The 16,800-nt window shown below is 47.9% G+C and overlaps 1 protein-coding gene across 1 annotated transcript; it reads left to right on the top strand.

Moving 5' to 3' along the window:
- Nucleotides 1-6,714: 6,714 nt before the first annotated feature.
- On the top strand, nt 6,715-10,474 carry sox4a (SRY-box transcription factor 4a). The gene has a single exon (XM_084031744.1). The coding sequence runs from the start codon at nt 7,356-7,358 to the stop codon at nt 8,469-8,471; it is 1,116 nt and encodes a 371-aa protein (XP_083887870.1). The 5' UTR covers nt 6,715-7,355; the 3' UTR covers nt 8,472-10,474.
- The last annotated feature ends 6,326 nt before the right edge of the window (nt 10,475-16,800 follow it).

The following is a 16,800-nucleotide window of genomic DNA, read 5'->3' as shown; positions in this document are numbered from 1 at the left end:
CGGCTTTAGCGCTTCATAACAGCAGAATGTCGCACAGCAAAACGTGATCGCAGCTAAACATTCTAGAAGCTCATGACGAAGTGACTTCTTGCAGGCTGAGCGGTGACGGTTGAGCGGTTGAGTCTCACTTTTGTTCGTAGCAAAATGGATCATAAGAGAAAAGCAACTTAATGTCCACTTACTTGCCCAACAGTTTGTGACGGGGTCTTCGTGGACAGACTGACTTTGCTAAATTGTGACTGAACTATAGATGTTCAAACGAGGACATGTTGGGACACGCTAGGTTAAAATAAGCTCCATTCTTCAGTTGAGACTTCCAGCTCCAACATTAATCTTGTGTTCTTCGGTTCCCTCTGCTATCAGTCAGAGTTCAACTTTAGGTGAAAGTGACTCTGCCTCTGCGAGCGTATCCGATGACTGTGGAGGTTTCACTGAAATGTATCAATTGCCAAGAGTTAGAGGAGAAGATCAACACCTTTCTTATGTTTCTTGTGTGTTCTGAGTTTGGCATGCGATTAGTTTATTTTAGCATAGAGCCTGAAAAAGAAACACTGGCTCTGTCTAAAGTTGAGAAATAAGGCTACCAGCACCACAGCTCTCTTTTGTTTAATCTGGATACAGACGGGGAAAATGACAAGTTGTGGTTTTCGGAGGAGTTATATGCTGTCAGTATTTCTTGCCGGGTGCAGCGATGTCATTTAGACTGCGCTAGTTGCCTGGCAACCTCACCTTTCACCTCCCCGTAAGAACCACATGTGCCATTTTTACATTTCTTAGTTTCTTCCCCAAGAAAAATCTGATTTAAGGACAGAAAATGGCAACAAAGTGCTTTTTTATTATGCCAGTATGAGGGATTTATGTGGAAAAAATGCTATTTTAAGGCTTTTCTTGTGCGGATGAGTTGAAGAGGAAACTGTGTAAAGGAGCCGATAGAGGATTTTCTCCACCAAGGTTTTGTTTGATTGCCTCTGATCTCTTCAATCTTAGCGAACCAGTTCTTCTAATATGTCCACAGCCATAACACAGGGGTTAGTCCTTTATAGATGAACTGTGAAGACTGACAGCTCCAAATAAATCAGGTAGGCTTTAGAGAAGAAAACTAAACTTACCATTTAATAATCCTGGAACCAATCTTCAATTTTCAAATCTCTTTGTGAGTCGCTGACCTTACCGGGATCCACTGACCCGGCTGCATTTTACCGTACCTTGGAATATACTAGCCCCTTTTTTCCCAGCTCCCCGGGGCCTATGTTCACCTCCAGGATAAAGACATTGTTAGTGTGACTGAGGTGTGTTGCTTTAGAGACTGACTTCCACTGCCACGCAAGGTCCCGGGGGAGCCACGCCAGCCTTAGCCTGATCTATCTACCTCGCTATTGGTATTGATCCGTGGTTAGTGGCGATGCCGGCGCTGGGGAGTAATGATCACACATGGTCATTCAGACACACACCGCCAGAGCGTCGCAGGAATGGACACAATCAGTCCAAGCGTAGCAGGAGATACGCACCGAATCGCCACACCTGCCTGAACACACACGCACACACACACACACACACACAGTTAGTACAAAATGTTCTCTTTCTACTTCTGCCGCACTGCAGAGCCTCTGCTGCTCCACTCCAGCAAATAAAAAAAAAACACACTCGCAATAAGCTGAGGCAAGCTGATACAGCCACAACAACTGAGCAAGCGATGCCAAACCCTCCCCTCCACGCACACACACCACCTCCCCCTCCTCCCCCTCTGCAGCCCAAAGCCAGTGCAGACAGATAAGCGGGAAGCCAGAGACGGACTAATCCTCCCACAGTGAGAGACGTTGCGGATGGTGTATGATGAGAGTCAAGCTAAACAGAGAGAGAAAGAGGGAGGCTGTGTGGGGAGGGATGAGAGGCAAAAGGGGAAAAGTGAGGCGAGGATACAGAGTAGAAAAATGATGAGGACAAAAGGGGATTTTTAAGCGTTATTAGTGTGAAAGGATGCATGAGAGTCTATTTTAATACCCCAAACCCCCCTTCACTCTCTCCCCCTCACATCCTGCCACCGTCTTTTTGATAAATGTTGCTATTTTCCAAACCCAGCCTCTCCACCCGTTTGTCTCTCAATCATCCTCTCTCTCTCTCTCTCTCTCTCTCTCTCTCTCTCTCTCTCTCTCTCTCTCTCCTCTCTCTCTCTCTGTCTCCCTCCCTGCACCCCCCCTCCCCCACCTCATCCCTCTCTCTCTCTCCCTCTCTCTCCATCTCTCTCCCAGTCTGACTGAGACTGATGTAGGTCAGTGCGTCTGGAGCCTGTCTGGAGCTGCAGAGAGCCTCAGAGCTCCACGCCTGGTCCTCATCGACCCCTGTAGCGGCTGCCGCCGTGCCCGAGCTGAGGACACCGCTCCCTGGGCTACGTGAGGACACAACTAGCCTGCCTGACCTGACCCGCCTGGAGGAGGATGTGCCTGCAACAGGGGAGGAGGAGGCAGAGGAAGAGGAGGAGGGGGAAGGAGGAAAGGGGTGATATGAGGTGTCTGTGTACCATCGAAAGCTTAGTCAGCGTATGTTGTTTGCGTGTGGGTTGGAACGTAGAAGTCCATGTAGACGGGGAGAGGCAGCGCCAAAGGTAAACATGCAGGAGATGGAGGGGAGACAGGCGATGCAGTCGTCCGTCTCTCCTCGGTGATGTGCAGCACGACAGAAGAGGGTTTTTTTGGGGGAGAAATGTTCATGCAATGTTGCCTCCGCATTTCCGACACAGACGCTCTCCATACTCTGTGTGTCTTTCTCCACTTGCCGCCTAACTTCACCGTGATGCTTTCTGTCTCTTTCCCAGACCCCGATTCTTTCGTGGCTTCAACCGCAATTCTGCAAAAACCACAGCAAACTCCAAACTCCAACCCCCCCCCCCCCCCAAAAAAAACAGCTTTCTTTCTTCTTTTCGTCGTACATCCATTCCTGTGCTGCTGCAAAAAAGGATCCCAGTCTGAGAGACGTCGTCTCCCGAAACATGCTGAATATCGAAAGTGTCCGTCCTCCACTCGTCGAATGCCTTTTTTTGATGGAACCAACGAGGGCAGGGACGACGACGACTTTTGATGACTTCTGTACCTCCTGATTCTGCACTCCTTCTTCTCTGCTCTCCTTCTGCGCTCCTTCCCACTCCTCTGGCTTTCAGACAATGCCCCCCAAAAAACGATCGTTGTATCAGAGAGTCTGACTGTAGTCGAGTGCAGCTGTGAGAGTGGCTGAGTGTGTGTGTACGTTTGTGAGCGAGTTTGGCGTCTGAGTGTGTGTGAGAGAGAGAGAGAGAGTGTGTGTGTGTGTGTGTGTGTGTGTGCTCTCGATTTGACTCTGCAGCACGTCTGGGTCCTGCAGCGGTACACTGGTACTTAGCTGGCTCCCTCTCGCCGTGACTGTTTATGCATTTGTGTGTGTGTGTGTGTGTGTGTGTGTGTGTGTGTGTGTGTGAGTTTTCCTGCATTGCCGTGACACAGCAATCATCTGACCTGCCTCGTCATCACTGTCCGGGGCGAGGGATGTTTGGAGTTCCCGGGGCGTGGCGTCGCCGGCCTGACCACACCTCCATCTTGAACTCGTTCATTCATTCATCTGCTTCCTTTCATCTGACTCCCATCGCTTCTTTCTTTTTCCCTCCACCTTAACCGAATCCTCTGGATTACAGCAGCGATAGAGGGGAAAGCGAGCGAGCGAGGACACTCCAATCACTCAACAACACATTTGTAGTTCGCCGCCCCCCTTTTTCCTCTCCTGCTTTGCAGCCATGCTTTAATTTGTCCATGATGCACCGTCAAGGACGCTCCCGCTTTCTGGCTTTGCATCCACCTGATGCTCCTCATCCTCCGGACCGCTTCTGTGCGTCTCCATGCAGGATTTTATTGTGACGGAAGGAGGATCATTGGCATCGAGGGAAAATCGAAGGGAAGAGGAACTTGTGAATTGCTTCTCTTGAGAACTTTTCCCCGCCCTTACATGTCCAAATTTAAGCTTGATTATCAAGCGTAAAGAAGGATATCGACGAAAAAAGATGATCTCAAAGAGAGGAAGTAATGCGATCAAATTAAGGCCTCAAAACCACCAAAAAAAGTGAACCCACTTTCAGGCTTATTATATGGGAGCTGCAGGATGTCGTAATGTCTTCCTGTTGTTTCGTCCACTTAACCACTCATCTTATCTCCCTTTATCTGTTTGAGCCCTGATTGTCAATCTGAGGAAGAAACACAGGAGGATGCAGAGGTAGCCTGAGGTCCTGTGTGCTCCACGGCAGCTCAGAAACGTGTTGCTGTTACTGTGAAGGAGTGACAGCAGCAGGTGGGTGACGGGGCGAGACGGCCACCTGCACTGTCTGCCACATTCACACAAAGCACAGAGAGGACAAACGCCTCGTAGATGAGTCACACCGACGGAGGAACAGAAAGGGTGTGTGTGTGTGTGTGTGTGTGTGTGTGTATGCAAATGAGTGCTTCGTCCTCAGTTTTTCTGTTTAACTGTGGAGTGGAGGGGACTTCCCACTGGTTTTCAAACTTTCAATCCCTGGAAATGCTCCAATTCAGTTAGAGCTGCACACACAACTGTGTACACACAGGCATACACACTCACACACACACACACAGGCCTCATTGTGTCTGACCCCCAGAATGACGAGCAGCCAGGTCAAAGCGGCACGTCATTCCTAGGCGGTGGAAAAAGGCAAGTTCATGATAATGAGTACCTCCGTTTGACTGCACACAGAGACACACTCTCTCTCTCTCTCTCTCTCTCTCTCTCTCTCTCTCTTGTCTCCCGTTCCCATCTTCACTAACTGTTATCGGTATTCTTAATGTCACCCCGTCTACGACGTGATGCGGCGGCCTCGTTCTAATAAACCAGCTCCCTGTGCCACGCACGGCCACATGCTGAACACTCATTTACCCTGCAGACTGCTCCAGGGGAAGCCTGACGCGCCGGCTTCACCTTCATGTTTTATTAACAAAGTCCCATATTAAACACTGCAGCAGTCAGCTGTGGAATGACACATATTCTTTAAAGCAGGTTTCTAACTCGACTTTTAAAGCCCCTATAACAGCTTTTAATAGAGTGTTTTAGTGTCCCGAAGTAAGCTCAATGCTACACGACGACAACCCTTTTTTCTTCTTTTTATGAATAAATAAAAATACTTCCAAAAATCAACATCAGCAACCTCATGAAAGCCCACACGGCCTGGACTCCAGCGACGCACGCTCACTGTGAAGTCGTCCGTTGAGAGGCCCAGACTCCCACAGCACTCTCTCATAATGACACATCCCTTCAGGCGTCAACACAGCGCCGCTGTATTTGGGGTAAACACATGGCTCCGGCAGCTCTGAAGGGAACGGGAGCGTAGGCCGGCGTGCTGCTGGTGGTGGCGTGATGGCTTCCCAGCGCCGCCGGAGCCGCACATCTGCCGCTGACTAGTGGAAAGCTACCTGACAGCTGCTTCTCACACATCAGATAAGATTGCAGGTATACCTGCTACACCTGTTCAAACAAACCTGCGTGTGTGTGTGTGTGTGTGTGTGTGTGTGTGTGTGTGTGTGTGTGTGTGTGTGTGTGTTGAGATGGGGAGGAGATAGCAAACTAATCCGGTGGCAGGTGTACACTTATAATAGGGGCAGCTAAAGATATGGACTTGATAAAGGAGCTCATTATTATTTATGCATTTGATTTATGTAAGCACCGAAGGGGGGATTGTGAAATTTTAAAGACTTTATGCTTTTTTTATCCTGACATAGATCATGTCATAAATTAAGAATAGATGCCATAAGTGCTTGACATGATGTTTCGAGAAGCAGATCAGACAAGAAACAGATTGTTTTTCGGGTTGATTCTTGCTGTGTGTGTGTGTGTGTGTGTGTGTGTGTGTGTGTGTGTGTGTGTGTGTGTGTGTGTGTGTGTGTGTGTGTGTGTGTGATTTCTCTTTGGTGACCACATACTGGAGAGTTCATTTTTTTCGCCTTCGCTGCCAGCTGATGACATCACCTGCATGATTTAACGACGGTAGCTCAAAGCAGCCCCGATTACAGGACAGAGATAAATCGGCTGTGCGTGTTAACACACACACACACACTGACACACAATGTACACTTCATCAGCTCCCATTGGCTCTAGCCTGACATCTAGCGACACAGGCTGTAATGTGATCCTACATGACACGGCCATGTTAACATAATGGGGCTGTGAAGGAGGAGGAAGCGGTGCAGAGCAGGAAGCTGGGCCTGTGTTGGCCCTCCTGTGTTCCTGGTTCCCCATCATGCACCGGGGCAGAGTGTGAACGAGAAGACAAAAACAAAACACCCTGGCCTCGCTGGCAGGTGTTTGCCCTTCCTGCTGTGATGTAGTGTGAGCTGCAGTCATTTGGAAATGCTGCTCACACACTGCAGGCTGACTAACGCAACATGTTGCAGCTGCTTTTGTTGTGTGTGTTTTCTCAGCACAACCTAAATTTAGACAATACTCATCCACATGAAAGTAATGAACTTCTAAGTTTATCCGTGCGAGCTCCCCCTTGCAGCAGGGTAAAGGACACAGTGTTCCTTTAACACACACACAGACACACAGACACAGACACACACACACACACACACACACACACACACACACACACACACACACACACACACACACACAGGCAAGTTCGTCTTTCCTTCAGTGGAGTCTGACAGGAATGAGGTCAGACACACCGATCCTCATTGCACATTATTATTATTATTACCCGGTTTTTTTATTCGGCCAATGGGAGGCCAGGGGGAGTGGCCTGACTGAAAAATCAGGATGGAGACAGACGCCGATTGGCTTCTATATCTCGCGATGAGGGTATAAAGCGGCGAGGTTCTCGTTGTTGTGTTTACAGTAATATTACAGAGCGCTCAGGAAACAGGGAGACTATGAGAACGCGCAGCTGCTCCATTCAACCACATGGTTCCTCCACCGCACAGACAAGCTGCGCTGCAGACAGCCGGGCTCGCATAAGGGACTTGCACTGCTGCTGGCCACAGCGGCGCGTTTTGAGGCTCGCAGGGCGCGTTTTTAGCCGCACAGGCAGTTGAAAGGTGCTGTTGAATAGTTACGGATTTATTTTTTGTTGTTTCCGTGAAGCGCACTGTTGAAAGACGGCCGTCTGTAAACGGGCTGAATTTTAAAAACAAAACAAAACAGAAAGAACAGACTTGGATGAACTTTTCAGACCTGTATGCATCAGTGGTCTAGTTTTCAAGCAGTTTGAAGTAAGAACAAGTGAGGGAGTATTTTTGTGGGCTGAAAGACTTATAGGCATTTTTTTTTTGCGCACTTGAACTTGTGTGGAAGAAGTGAGCGGTGTTTCCAGACACTTGGAGGACAGGATGGTGCAGCACATGAGCCAGACAGAGAGCGCCCACGCTCACTCTCCCGGCGGGGACTCCACGGACACGGGAGACATGGACTTGGAGATGGATGTGTCTCCGACCCCCGAGTCTCCTTCCTCCGGGGTGCGGAGCGACTTGGCGTGGTGCAAAACTCCGACGGGGCACATCAAGAGACCCATGAACGCGTTCATGGTCTGGTCGCAGATCGAGAGGAGGAAGATTATGGAGCAGTCGCCGGACATGCACAACGCGGAGATCTCCAAGCGGCTGGGGAAGCGCTGGAAGCTGCTGAAAGACACGGACAAGATCCCGTTCATCCGCGAGGCGGAGCGGCTCAGACTGAAACACATGGCCGACTACCCAGACTACAAGTACCGGCCCAGGAAGAAGGTGAAGTCGGGGAGCGGAGCGGGGAAGCAGGCGGACCGTGGGGAGAAGAGCGGGGAGCGCAGCGCCAAAGTCGGTGTGAAAAGGAGCCCCGCGTCCAAAGGAGTGAGCAGGACGCACAAACACGGGGGCACGAAGAGCGCTCCGGGGCAGGACTACGCGTCTCCCGGTGACCACCAGGCGCTCTTCAAAACCAGGTCAGTGTCTGGGGCGAGACAAATCCCGGAGAAGCGCGCCGGAGAGGCGAGGCGCGGCCACATGTTCGGCGGGGCAGGCAGCCTGGACAGCGGGCCTCCCTCCGTGGGAGTCCCGGCCAGTCCCACCCTGAGCAGCTCGGCGGAGTCCAGCGACCCGCTCAGCCTGTACGAGGAGCAGAGCCCGGCGGCCAGCGAGTCCTCGCACACCGCGCGCCTCAGGTACGCTCGCGCCTCCTCCCCGACGCCGTCAGCCTCCCACTCGTCCTCGTCCGTCTCGTCCTCCTCGTCAGACGAGGAGTTTGAAGACGAGCGGCTCGATCCGAATCCGAGCCCGGGGTTCGAGAGCATGTCACTGGGCGGCATGGGCTTCTCCGACGCGGAGCTGGACCGGGACTTGGACTGGAGCTTCGGGGAGTGCGGGGCGGGATCTCACTTCGACTTCCCCGACTACTGCACCCCGGAGGTCAGCGAGATGATCTCAGGAGACTGGCTGGAGTCCACCATCTCCAACCTGGTGTTCACCTACTGAAAAGGAGCACGCGACGCCCCCCCCTCCCCCAACACGACGCTTTGAACTGTTCAACCTCCCCTAGACAGGCGCGCACGTACACACCAGACTATTCTTTCACTAAATAAGGGAGAGTGAAAACAGGAAAGAAAGGGTGGCGTGTGTGCGCGGTGAAGCCCGGGGACGCGCCGCTCACAGACTCGGGCAGCGCGACAGGAACGCGCAGACGAGGGGCGGGGGGGGGGGGGTGCTTAGTTTGCATTTGGACAGAGAGGAGGAGTGAATGTAAGGAGAGAGCAGTGAGACACACGGACTGCAGCTCAGATGTTCAAGCCGCGGAGGACGAGGACGAAGAGCGAGCTTTCAATCTTGATGTTGTTTTTGGGGGTCGAGAAAGGGACAGTTTACTGGACAGCTCGTCATGTTGGCTTTTGTTAAAGATACAACCGATTCACATTGACCATCAAGTTGCTATTCAGGTGTAGTTTTTTTTTTTTTAAACTCAATAACGGTTTCAATATCAACACGCATGCCCTCCCGGAGGATTTTGTTGTTGTTAAATGCGTAAAAAAAAGAAAAGAAAAGATCATTGCTGCGTAATGACGCAATTTGTGTGAACCATAGGACACAATTCACTATCACCAGCTTCTCTTTCAACGGCAGGACTTAAACAAACAAAGACTGACTCAAAACTTCAGAAACCCCTTTTTCTGAACCTTTTTAAACACTCAGTGCACAATTCAGGACCAATGTCCCCGACGCGCATCCTTTCTGCCTAGTGCTTCAACTTTGTAGTTCCTCTGTGTCAGATGACGTTTTTTTTATATCGATGTATTTATACCGGCCAAACTTTTTTATACATAGAAGTATTGTTCTCGTACAGGTCTCGTTTGTGTTTGTGCACATACACCTGTCTGTATCCAGCGCGGAAGGGCTAGAAGTGTATCTTATTTAAAATGTCTGACGTCTCTCACTTTTAAGGAGATTTGAGTGTGTCATGATTTTCTACTTGTATTTTTGTACAAAATCTATAGAAAAAGGGGTTTCCAGCGGTGGGTAGCCTACAACATTGTTGTTGGGATCTACATTGGTGTTTAGACGTGCAGAGGGGCGTTTGTTTGGCACAATCTGACCTCACACAGTGTTTACAGTATTTACCCACATGCTTCTTAATGGCACAGTGACTCCAGTTTTCACCAGCCAAGTAAACAAAGCACCACTGTGGCTCCCAGTCTGAGTGGTGACTGTTTCCAGGACACATAGACCTAAAGTATATGAGTGTAAGATCCCAGAGAGTCACTGTTTGGATAGAGCTAATACCTCTGTGTGCTTTTTTTATTTTTTATTTTTTTTGTATCAAGATAAGTTTTATTTCAACCACTGGATGGAATTTCACACTCATTCCACTTTGCCTAGACTTCGGAGGGAGGGAGATGTATGAAGTGCTTCATCTGTTATTGCGCAAATTGCATCAAAAATAGTATTTAACCTTTCTGTACCTGTTTGCTAAGTATAGCAGGCTAATTGTTTTCCTATATTATGGCATGGCAAATAGCATTTGTATTTCAGATTCAGGTATATGTAGCTATAGCTGTTGTGTTTAAGATTTTTAAAAGAATAATAACATGAAGATATTTATGTAAACTGACTGTACTATAAGCAAAGATTGTGTGTTTTATGTATGATGATGATCAACGACAGGCACTAGGACAGCCATCTTTGGACATCCTTATGTTTAAGATGATTGTGGTCCAGGAGTTTCTTTTTCTTTTCTTTTTTTACCTTTGAGACATCTTTTCTTTTGTCCTTTTTCTTTTTTCATTTGTGCAATATGCTGTGTATGATCATGTTTTGTCCAATCATGCCAATATCATTTGATGTTTATAGCTCAAAACCAGCCAATGTTTGGGTCAATCACTGCCTCTCAGACCTCTGTACAGATTGTCGTTTTTTTTTATTATTATTATTTGTTTTTCTTTTCTTCCAAGAAGGAAATAAAATCAGCTGGAACTGAAAAGTACAAAGTGTTTATTCCTTGTGTTTTTTCTTTCCCATCATAGTAATCAAGCTAAACTAAGTAGTTACACACATATTGACCCCCCCCCAGCATGCTGAAGAAAAGGTGGCCCTTCATTGTCACATTCCACAGCTGAGCCTCGTTCACAAAAAGATCCAGCCTGTCGTCGGATGTTGACTCTCCGTGCATGCGTGGATGTGAATATGTGTCCTGCTGCAGGTTAAGTGTGCAGCAGACGTGTCCATGAATCAATAGCCAGCCAGCCAATCAATAGGAGTGGTCTCCTTCTCCCTCGCTTACTCCGTCTGATTCTACACGTGCAGAAAACGTGGCTGCCATGGAAACACTGTATCCAAGAGAGATGCTGCAATACGCTGTGTGTGTGTGTGTGTGTGTGTGTGTGTGTGTGTGTGTGTGTGTGTGTGTGTGAGGTAGGGGTGGGTGAGGGCGTCAGACATTTCTGCAAGGCATGACTGGAATAAAGGAGGAGGAGGAGGAGGCGTGTGTGTGTCTGTGCAGTGAGTGTGCCAATGGAAGGGAGGGAGGGAGGGAGGGGAAGGTGCAGAAGGGGGTGTTTGTCTGTCCTGGTGGATCGTGCAGGAGACTGCTCCAAAATCCAATTAATTCCTTCTGGATGCATTCATTTGTCTAGTGCATCTGAAGAGAGAGAGAGAGACCCCTAAGGTACAGTATTTAGTGTGTATCAATTTACGCCCCTTCCACAAGAGACATTGGTAATTATTTCCATCTCTCTCTCTCTCTCTCTCTCTCTCTCTCTCTCTCTCTTTCTCTCTCTCTCCCTCTCTCTCTCTCTCTCTCTCTCTCCCTCCCTCTCTCCCTCTCTCGCCCTGTCAGGTCGTCTCCAGCTTTCCTCTGACATGTCGGCTGGGTAATGAGAAAGATACGGCATGGTCATTACACACACCATCCCAAAGAGGAGACGCCGCCCCCCAGATGTCTGCAAATAAGCTCGCCATCACAAAGGCAATAGTGTGAGAGGTGTCCCTGGTACTGGGAGATGAACGTCGATGCTCTCCTCACACACACACACGTTGACACGCTGACCCACATGAGGACGCGCGTGCGTGAGTGTAAACAGATGCGCCCGTCACTTGACCCTCATGACATCTGAGTCAACGTGTCTGCTTCGAATGCGAGCCACGCTCAGATCCGCGAGCCGCGCCATCGTGGTTGAACTCTGTAGCACAATCCGGCTATTTAACGCCATAAAAACTGTCATTGTTTGAGGTTTAATACCAAATGAAATCTGCTTTACAAGAAACATCTAATATCTCTTACACTGATGGTGTGTTTAGCTTCACCAGTGATGAAGGTACATTCGCTTAAGTGCTGTACTTAAGTACACATTTGAAGTACGCACACTTGTATTACCCTTTCCTGCATCCACTCCGCTACATTTCAGAGGGGAGTATTGTAATTCCCCCTCACAACATTTAAATGACAACTCTTTAGATTGAGATTTTCTAGCAAAAATATACGATGACCTTTAAAATACGATGCAGAGCCCTGACATATCTATGAGTTGTTAACAGCTCCACCAAGGAGAGATTTACACACTAAAGTATATGAATGAGCCACAACCAGGTTAAATTATCCAGTGTTTCACAAAAACAAGTACAGTTTAGAGAAACACCCTCTTTTACCTCATTAATCATCTCATGACCCTCCATATAGATCGTGTACCGTCGGAGGCATCTGACCCCCCCTTGGCAACCTGCACACTGAAGTGTTTGTAAGCGTTAACAAAGCACATAAAAGTAGCAACAGCATACTTTACTACTTCAATAAACCAGTCACAGGGGAATACGTTTCCTGCATAATTTTTGATATGTATGTTTCGCTGAGAATACTTATTAGAAAGCACTTTAAATTCAGGGTGTTACTTGCAATGGAGTATTTCAAGATTGTTGCATTTCTACTTGTACTTAAGAAACCACTCCATCAATGAGTATGTGATACTTCTTTGTGTTACTTTCCTAGTGTATTTCCACTACGGAGAGGAGGAACCTGTTTTATGTATACTGAAGTAGCTGTGGAAGTCCACAGGACTATTACAGTGCTCCCACAGAAGATAAACATCCCATAAAGTGACTGCTGAGCTCGAGCTGCTACATCATAACCCCCAACGGGAATATTATAGGAATAATGTGGAAGATGATATTGATTTTATATGAGATACAAACACCATTAAGCCCTATATAAACGCGGCACAGACGCGTTCAGGGCCCCTCCGGTAATAACTAATTTGGAAGTGAAGTTGAAGGCGGGACACGGTGACATAAGGCACATGCACAAATATGCATATACCCGCTGTCATGGCACGCAGCCCAACTTCGGGTGCAGTCGAATAGTCAAAAAATAAGGTCCTAACTCCTATTCCTATCTCCTATTCCTTGACCTCTGGGGAAAACGTCACGGGGTCAAGGAAAGGCGATAGGAGAACTCAAAAGGACTTAGGAATAGTCGACCGCGGTGTTCAGAGAATCCGACCGGACTTTCACTAAGCTACGTCATTAAAACGCGGCCGCTGATGATTGACAGCTGATGATCGGCACCGGCGATTGACGTGCGTCTGCGCTGGAGAAACTACAATAATGGACTACAAAAAGCGCATCTTCCACTTCTCCACATGTTGGTTTTATCAACAGCTGGTTCACTGACCGGCTTCAGGTCCAGCAGCTCCTCCTTTCTGTTTGACCGTTGTTTTATTTACTTTTCATTTGTGGTTTTAGTTTCGTTTTTGTCAAACATTTGTAACATGATTGAAATAAATAAAAAAAAAACATTAAATTATTATCACTGTCCACACATTTATCATCACTATTCCAATTACTCTGTCTGCATGAAAGTCCTTGTTAAATATGTAAATGCACCTATCGTTTGTTTTCATGAACGGCCGAGGTGTGCGGCACTTTAAATGTTGCTCTCGCAAAGAATTGTGGGTCGGCGTAATCTCCTTTCCTATGGCATAGGAAGGTCCGTTGCATCCTATGCTAAAGGAGCTCTGAAAGGAAGCATTGGAGCTCCTTTCCTATGCATTTAGAGAATTCGAATAGCTCTTATCATGGCGGCCACTTGTTTACTTCCGGGTCACTTCTTCAGTTAGGAACCTTCCTAAGCAAAAAAGACTATTCGACTGCACCCTTCGTCTCACTGATTCACGGGGCACTTGTGCGTCCTGTGGTCTCCACGGCTCCGAGGGTCCGCTTCTGATTTATCAGTTCAAAGTCTCGAGACCAAAACAAAAAAGTTTGCGTAAACTTTTATCCCACAGTCATGTGTTAGTGCCGTGAGCGGAGACAGAAGGGAGCGGAGTTGATGCAGATGTTCAATTCCAAAAAAGAAAATGAATCCAGCAAGAGCAGGAAGAGAGCTGGAAGAGAGCAGGAAGAGAGCAGGAAGAGAGCAGGAAGAGAGCAGGAAGAGAACTGGAAGAGAGCAGGAAGAGAGCAAGAAGAGAGCTGGAAGAGAGCAGGAAGAAGAGAGCTGGAAGAGAGCAGGAAGAGAGCAGGAAGAGAACTGGAAAAGAGCAGGAAGAGACCTGAAAAAGAGCTGGAAGAGACCTGGAAGAGAGCAGGAAGAAGAGAGCTGGAAGAGACCTGGAAGAAGAGAGCTGGAAGAGACCTGGAAGAGACCTGAAAGAGAGCAGGAAGAAGAGAGCTGGAAGAGACCTGGAAGAGACCTGGAAGAGAGCAGGAAGAAGAGAGCTGGAAGAGAGCAGGAAGAGAGCTGGAAGAAGAGAGCAGGAAGAGACCAGAAAGAGACCTGGAAGAGAGCAGGAAGAGAGCTGGAAGAGACCTGGAAGAGACCTGGAAGAGAGCAGGAAGAAGAGAGCAGGAAGAGAGCTGGAAGAGAGCAGGAAGAGAGCAGGAAGAGAGCTGGAAGAGACCTGGAAGAGAGCAGGAAGAGAGCTGGAAGAGACCTGGAAGAGAGCAGGAAGAGAGCAGGAAGAAGAGAGCTGGAAGAGACCTGGAGGAGAGCATGACTTTGGTAGGTAGGCTGGAACAGAGAAAACTGTCATTACACGTTCTGCTTTATTTTCAGCGTCACGTTTCTTCTAATAGAAAACTTTATTTTTTGCTTAAAAAACAAAGTGTGGGGTAAAAGGGTAGAGTGTTGGATGTCTGAGGAGTCTCAAAGTTAATTATTGTGACTATTAAACGCTGTTTTTGGAAGTGCCTGCTGGCTGCCCACTTTCAGCACAGCAAGGGCTGGAAAGCGGCTGTCTGGAGTGATGAGCATGTGTGTGTGTGTGTGTGTGTGTGTGTGTGTGTGCGTGTGCGTGGAGTAATGATTTTGTTTGTCTAACCTATTTGAAGGGTGGGGACTTGAGTGGACACATTACAGCACAATCCAGTATAGTTGACATGTCCTGTACATTTGCATATGTGCATTTCAGAAATCTTGTAATACAAAAAATAATTGTATTGAAGGTTGAGGAGGTGATTCTATTCAGGAACACTTTCTGTTATATTACTTGAAATCCTAGTAATGTACTAATAACAATTAATAAATGAAATGCTCTGAAATAAAAAAATAAAAAAATGTCATCTGTGGCTGTGGACTGTAAAAAGTCCGTCCAATCAAAAGAGTCAGGGCAGAGAAAATAATTGGACGACCTGCCTGTCTGTCAACACTTACTTCCTGATTGGCACTCTGCCGATCCCGAGCACTCGTTTGGAGTTCTAGGGGAGCGGCTTTGAACACAGGTCTGATCGAAGGGGGCGGGACTTTTTCTGTCAAATTACTCTGCCTTTAATGTCAATAATCAGCTGGGGAAGTTTCATGATGATATCCATTAGCTAAAGATTTTACTCTATTCACCTGGTGTCTTCAAAATGTATGAAACTTTACAATCCAGATCTTTGAAGGCTGTTTTCTCAAAAGGAGTTTTGTATCAGACTCTGAGTCAGATATCTCCACTTCAGCACCTACATCCACCAAAGTTTACACTTTCACTCCTACCTGACTGTTTTTACAGACAGGTTTGTTCATATCATTCACAGCCTGATTTAACACTTTATGCCTAAAGATAAGCCTAAATAAGATTTCTTTCATGGCTGATCTGTGGAGTGATACAAAGATATAATGAACATTGCCTTTGTAAAAAGGTGTGACTTTAATATGTCAACACAATGATACAAGAATGTATAACCTGGCTACATAGATTTCTGTTCTGGAAACATATGCAAATTAGCTCATGTTAAATACGATGCTTCCTCATATGCATATTTCAAGAAAAAATACTAATAATTGTCTTAATGTAAGCTATCGGGGATTTCCATGATGACATCTTGATATCAGCCAACTTCCTCTCACCTGTCCCCCTTAGTCCCCCTCTCACCTGTCCCTCGTTAGTCCAGCACTCACCTGTCCCTCGTTAGTCCAGCACTCACCTGTCCCTCGTTAGACGTGCTGTAACCTGTCCCTCGTTAGTCCTCCTCTTACCTGCCCCTCATTAGTCCAGCACTCACCTGTCCCTCGTTAGTCCAACACTCACCTGTCCCTCGTTAGTCCTCCTCTTACCTGCCCCTCGTTAGTCCAGCACTCACCTGTCCCTCGTTAGTCCAACACTCACCTGTCCCTCGTTAGTCCAGCACTCACCTGTCCCTCGTTAGACGTGCTGTAACCTGTCCCTCGTTAGTCCTCCTCTTACCTGTCCCTCGTTAGTCCAGCACTCACCTGTCCCTCGTTAGTCCAACACTCACCTGTCCCTCGTTAGTCCAGCACTCACTTGTCCCTCGTTAGTCCAGCAATCACCTGTCCCTCGTTAGTCCAACACTCACCTGTCCCTCGTTAGTCCAGCACTCACCTGTCCCTCGTTAGACGTGCTGTAACCTGTCCCTCGTTAGTCGCCCTCTCACCTGTCCCCCTTAGTCCTCCTCTTACCTGTCCCTCGTTAGTCCAGCTCTCACCTGTCCCCTTAGTTCAGCTGGTCGAAGTCAGGGTTCACCCTGGACAGGGCTGCAAGGTAACCAGTCTATCACAGGGAGACATGTAGAGACAGACAGGTAACCAGTCTATCACAGGGCTGACATGTAGAGACAGACAGGTAACCAGTCTATCACAGGGAGACATGTAGAGACAGACAGGTAACCAATCTATCACAGGGCTGACATGTAGAGACAGACAGGTAACCAGTCTATCACTGGGCCGACATGTAGAGACAGACAGGTAACCAGTCTATCACAGGGAGACATGTAGAGACAGACAGGTAACCAGTCTATCACAGGGCTGACATGTAGAGACAGACAGGTAACCAGTCTATCACAGGGCCGACATGTAGAGACAGACAGGTAACCAGTCTATCAC

Source organism: Eutrigla gurnardus, assembly GCF_963514095.1.
Source record: "Eutrigla gurnardus genome assembly, chromosome: 17".
Lineage (NCBI taxonomy): Eukaryota > Metazoa > Chordata > Actinopteri > Perciformes > Triglidae > Eutrigla > Eutrigla gurnardus.
Note: the sequence above shows the minus strand (reverse complement) of the source record. Positions and strands in the feature narration are given on the sequence as shown.

Excerpts from the sequence above, each read along its gene's own strand:
- sox4a (XM_084031744.1), top strand. The coding sequence starts at position 7,356 with ATGGTGCAGCACATGAGCCAGACAGAGAGCGCCCACGCTCACTCTCCC.